Source organism: Cynoglossus semilaevis, chromosome 4 (genome assembly GCF_000523025.1).
Source record: "Cynoglossus semilaevis isolate Cse_v1.0 chromosome 4, Cse_v1.0, whole genome shotgun sequence".
NCBI classification, from domain to species: Eukaryota; Metazoa; Chordata; class Actinopteri; order Pleuronectiformes; family Cynoglossidae; genus Cynoglossus; species Cynoglossus semilaevis.
In genome coordinates, this window is record NC_024310.1 from 15,089,241 (window position 1) to 15,094,120 (window position 4,880).

Consider the following 4,880-nt stretch of genomic DNA (forward strand, 5'->3'; position numbering starts at 1 on the left):
TGAAAGTAAACCTCTTGGACTAACGTCAGTGCAGGTACATGTCACACATGCAAACACTAAGAGCCAGTCAGACAATGTCCCGTCCACCAAGTGTTACATACAGCTGTTTTGTGGAGTGATGAATGACAGTGTGACGATGCTAAATGCTAGAGCTACAAAGTTCATGTTTTAGAAAGAGCCCCCAACACAAACATTTGGTATTGTCGCTGGGCAACAATCCCTAAAAAATGTTTCTACTTTCACTACTTTCATTTACACTTTCTCACTCACACTCAAAAATACAGCATAGTTATATACTGTAGTTTATATAAATATAATTAAATATAAATATTTTATTTGTTTTGATTGCTCTTGTCCCTTATTAACTAAGTAATATGAAATATTGAATTATATTTTTAATCAAAAATATAATCTTTTGTTTCATTTCCCCTTGTAATGGTGTCTAATAAGTGCATGATATTCACAGAAATAAATAACACACAAGATGAATCATGCAGTAAATCACCTTTATTAGAACAATGCCCGTGTTTGGCCAGTTAAAAATGCCATCCAATACCTTGATACATTGAAGTTTTACATGTTTGCACACTCCCAGAGAAGCAGTTTTTTTATTATGCATTTTATAAAGGCAAATTAAAAATGAAAATCACTGTAGTAATTCTGGCTAGTTTTTGGTAGATCCCTGTATCGATGTATTTGCTAAACATTGAATATGCAAATAACCAACAAAAGTTGACATTCATGTCCATTTTTTTTTCCTATAAAACATGAAAAGTTTAAACACTGTTTTCAGACTGAAGTGCCATATCATTGGTCCCCAGTGATGTAATGGAACAAATAATTCCTTTGGCATTTGCACAGACTGTATATAAAAGGGTTCTTCTGGTGTCAATGGATTCCATTTTCATCATTTAAAAATGTGTATTTTTTACTAGTTCACAAAAATTTCCTCAACACAAGCTTGTATTTTACATGTGTTTTTGTTCTGGATATTTTCTTCTTCATTTTGCAAACTTCTGCAGCCCATAGTGAAATTATGACTTGTCAAGACCCATTCATGACATTCAGAGGGAATCTTTTGTTAAATCTTTATTTTCTCAGTGTGTGCTATAAACATTCATAGGACTTGTATATTCCCATTTAAAAAGTTTTAGTGCCATTTTAATACCTTGTTTTCTTTTAAATACTTAAAAGTCTTAATTATGTAAATAATTTAAGATGACACAGTAGAAGTAGAAAGAGTGACACCTGCTGGGTCTTTAGCTGCTGTAGCTCATCTGCTGCAGGGTTGGAGGTACAGTGCTGTAGAATCAACGTTGTGTGTGTGTGTTTTAAATACTGTTGTTTTTAGGTCATCTATTTGAGATGTACTCATCCTGTTTGGCACCACAGACTGGTTCATGTCAGATAGTATTTTTACATTTTTATGGTCTGCTGATAAACCTGATGAAATAAAACAGTTAGATGACATGAAAGCATAGATAAAGTGTGTACAAATACAACTCACTCCATCAATGAATCAGCGGGTGCCTGGTTTTATGCGGGGTGATCTTGGGACGTAAGAACCACCAGTGAGAACTTCTTTAACTACTTTTCTGAAAGTCTCCTCTGCTGTTTTCTTAGAGGCATTTCTTTTTTTAATAGACTCACCCAAACCTGTGCCTTGAGGCACAATAGACATTATTCACAATGATAACTTTCTTTTGTGCAACCTGGTAGCAGTCACGTAGCATTGGTCTGGGGACATTTGGCCTCGACTACAGAATGTTTACTTGCTCAAATCTATTGAGTTATTGGCTTTTAATGAGCTTATTAGAATTTCACATTTATAACTGTTTTGGTTGATTTAGAATTTCTTTTCCACTTTGATCATGTCCATTGGCTCAATATGTATTAGTGCAATTTAGTTTACATCCGTTTTTGTCTGTTTTTGTGCCTTGTTTCCTTCAGTTCAACTCAGGTGTTCTGGTTGTTTTACATTCTCATCTTCGCACACTTTTCCCATTGACTTAGACCATCATTCACAGGCACTTTTAAAATCAGCAGGTGGCTAACTGCTGTTTCAATCGCTCCCCCCCGGCTTCACTTATCACATCATAGAGCTATGTCACATGATATTATCAGTACAATCCATTATGGTTATACGTGTTTCCTCAGTAGGATCCTGGTCCAGTGAGAACAACAGAGGCTCCTGGTGGAAGTTTCTTTGTCATTACCTCCTCTCTCCATGGTCTTCCTCCACCCATGCTACGATCTTACCCTCCCAGCCAGGTACCACTGCTCCGTCATGGAAAACCTGAATGACCAAAATAGAAAATAGAAATAATGAATGAACCATAAAGTTCTGCCTGATGTTTTTGTAAATTCTATGGGACATTACTAACTTGTTTTTGGTCAAACACTTACCTCTTCTTTTACTGTACCAAACTCTGGATCAAGGGCCTTGAAGTGGTACCTAAAACTGCCTTGTCTGTCTACAGCCGCCTTAAAGTCTCGTAGCGTCACTTCACCCAGCCTGTAAACAACACACACAGGACAGTTTAAAGGCTTTTCCTGTATGTTTGGCAGGTAATGACACACAGCAGACAAGTTAACCTCCAGTAAAACAAAAGCTAGCTATCGGATTAGTATAGGTGTCGGCAGATACTGTAGATACAGATACAGTTGCCATATTGGTATCGTCCCCTGAACAAATCAGCATAAAAATGACCTTTGAAGTGGACTTAGGTAGAAAAGACTGATCAGATTACCATCTTTCACAGTTGGTCAGTGTGTAACTTTCAAAGATCTACAAGCCTAAAGTTCACTTTATGGAATTTTTATTTTTTTTAAATCTTGACAAACAGCCATCTAATTTCACAACCCTCCAAACAGAAAACATCCATGATCCTAAACTAAGTCAGCCTGTTGCTGCAGCTCCCTGTGTCATTTTTTTTATTGTCTCGTTTTATTTTCCTCCTTTTTTTTCTTTTATTTTTGTAGCTCTTTAATCAATTGTGGACTTAAGAACATCATTATTTATGAGTTATTTTAACTGTAAGACACTCACCTTTTGGGGATGTTAATCAGAAAAGGAGTAAGAGAGCGATCGGTGAAGTAAAGGACTTTTGTTGAGACAGTTGTGTCTAAACCTGGGCTGCTGTGTGAGTGCGCCATTTCTGTAAATAATCACAATTTTTTTTTTACAATCATGCTTCCAAACGTTCTGCAGTGTTACAGCCAGTAAATGTCTTTCTTGTATACGTCCCTGAAACTAAACAGCACATGAAGGTCTAACAAGCAGAGCTGAGCTGGTATAGACAATGACAAACCCTAACAAAACAAAGACTTTTGTCTCACTTGAGCTTGGTGGCCAGGAGTCGCGGTCTGTCGAGTCTGCTCTGCGACCCGGTGATTTAAATTCCTCCTATGACAAGACAAGATAATCACATTAAAGTGTCTGGATGTGAAGGATGTGTACTCATTGTCTGTAGCTCCGAGACATGACTCTTTACCCCTCTGTCCTGTCTGCGTTGTGTTTCGAGAGTGTGTAACCGGTCCACAAGACTGGACACACCCTGCTCTAGAGTGTCCAGGGTGTGGTGTTGAGGGTCGTGGCCTGAAAAACCATCCCTTAAACTGCGGAGTGCTTCCCTGACCAGTTGAAGCTCCTCACCCTGTCAAACACACAGAATTCAGACCTTGTTCACAGCCCAGTTCCCCTGACTGGTACGCTATCCTAATACTAAATTGAAGTTTTTGTCTTATTTCAGGAATCGTAGGCTGGACTACGGTTTTGGTCCAATTCATTGGAATGAACAACAAGTCAAAATTGCAATATGTCTAATGCTATTTACCCGTGCAAGGCTGAGTTCATGTGCCTTATGTTGCCCCTCATCAAGTTTTGGTTGCTGCTGCTGTTGCATTCGCTCCTTCCTCCCACGCTGCTAATTTCAACAGAAAGGATGAAGGCCGTGAGTCTTTGTATGCCTGTCTGTATCTCAGCAGTGCAATGAAGTGTAAATAATACAAGACAATACCTCATATTCACTCAGTAATTTGTGCTGTTCTTCCAACTTGTGGTGAAGCTCTGCCTACAAACAAAAATATGTCAGTGTGAAATGTGAGCTGCTGGATTGCTTCTCTCGCATTCGTTTGCAACCAATGGGCCGAGCAGAGCTTTATGTCAAATGGAAATCATCACTGGTCTCACATTTTCCCCCTCCAGCTGTTCTTTGGCCATGCTGCATCGGAGAAGCTCCTGCTTTAGCTGCAATACAGCGTCCTCCTGCACTGCCAGACGCCTCTGCAGAGCATCCTAATGAGAAGATCAGAGTAACATGCAGTGAAGGATGGATTAGAATTGCCCTGTACCTCTGAACTCCATCTGAATGAGGAAATCAAAAATGGATGCTGCGGGTGATTGGAAAACAAAGCCAAGAGCTGGAGTGTCCAACACAGGAGCAAAGGCCAGTGAATTACATCCTTTAAATCTACTTTAACTTTAACTTTTAGTATTACTCTAATATCTGGTGGTGAACGGTGTTTTTTTACAACGTTAACAGAAGCCTACCAGCCTCAGCTGACTGTATTTCACAGTAAAGTCCTGTTCACAGCTTTTATTATTATGGTTTATGGATCATATTCACACACAGCAGCACCTGAAGCAACATGGTTGTAAATAAAGACATTAACGTTCAAAATGAATGGCACATATTGAGTAAACAATGGCAAATGTTTTAAAAGATAATTGCAAATATCTCTGAATGATCGAAATCACCAATGTCACAGCAAACTCATGGTACGAGGGCCACTTTTGGCCTGCAAACCCCCCAACATCGGGCCTGCAATTAGATGTCAATAACGATTTAACTAAGACTTTGATGTCATTTCCTATTATC

General features: G+C 38.8%; 2 protein-coding genes across 5 annotated transcripts in view; one reads left to right on the top strand and one right to left on the bottom strand.

The window, feature by feature from the left end:
- Positions 1-2,013, top strand: part of pih1d2 (PIH1 domain containing 2) — a 5,330-nt gene extending 3,317 nt beyond the window's left edge. The window contains exon 6 of the mRNA XM_008309509.3: positions 1,951-2,013. Coding sequence (XP_008307731.1) covers positions 1,951-2,013 — 63 coding nt within the window. The remainder of the gene's footprint in view (positions 1-1,950) is intronic.
- Positions 486-4,880, bottom strand: part of dixdc1a (DIX domain containing 1a) — a 10,893-nt gene continuing 6,498 nt past the window's right edge. For 3 of the 4 annotated variants that reach the window (XM_017032103.2, XM_008309498.3, XM_017032104.2), the window contains exons 8-15: positions 4,193-4,297; positions 4,020-4,073; positions 3,837-3,926; positions 3,495-3,656; positions 3,340-3,406; positions 3,050-3,158; positions 2,407-2,515; positions 486-2,296 (exon numbers count right to left, since the gene is read on the bottom strand). In XM_017032103.2, coding sequence (XP_016887592.1) covers positions 2,213-2,296; positions 2,407-2,515; positions 3,050-3,158; positions 3,340-3,406; positions 3,495-3,656; positions 3,837-3,926; positions 4,020-4,073; positions 4,193-4,297 — 780 coding nt within the window. In that variant the 3' untranslated portion in view covers positions 486-2,212. The remainder of the gene's footprint in view (positions 2,297-2,406; positions 2,516-3,049; positions 3,159-3,339; positions 3,407-3,494; positions 3,657-3,836; positions 3,927-4,019; positions 4,074-4,192; positions 4,298-4,880) is intronic. The other variant, XM_017032105.2, reaches the window with a different exon arrangement.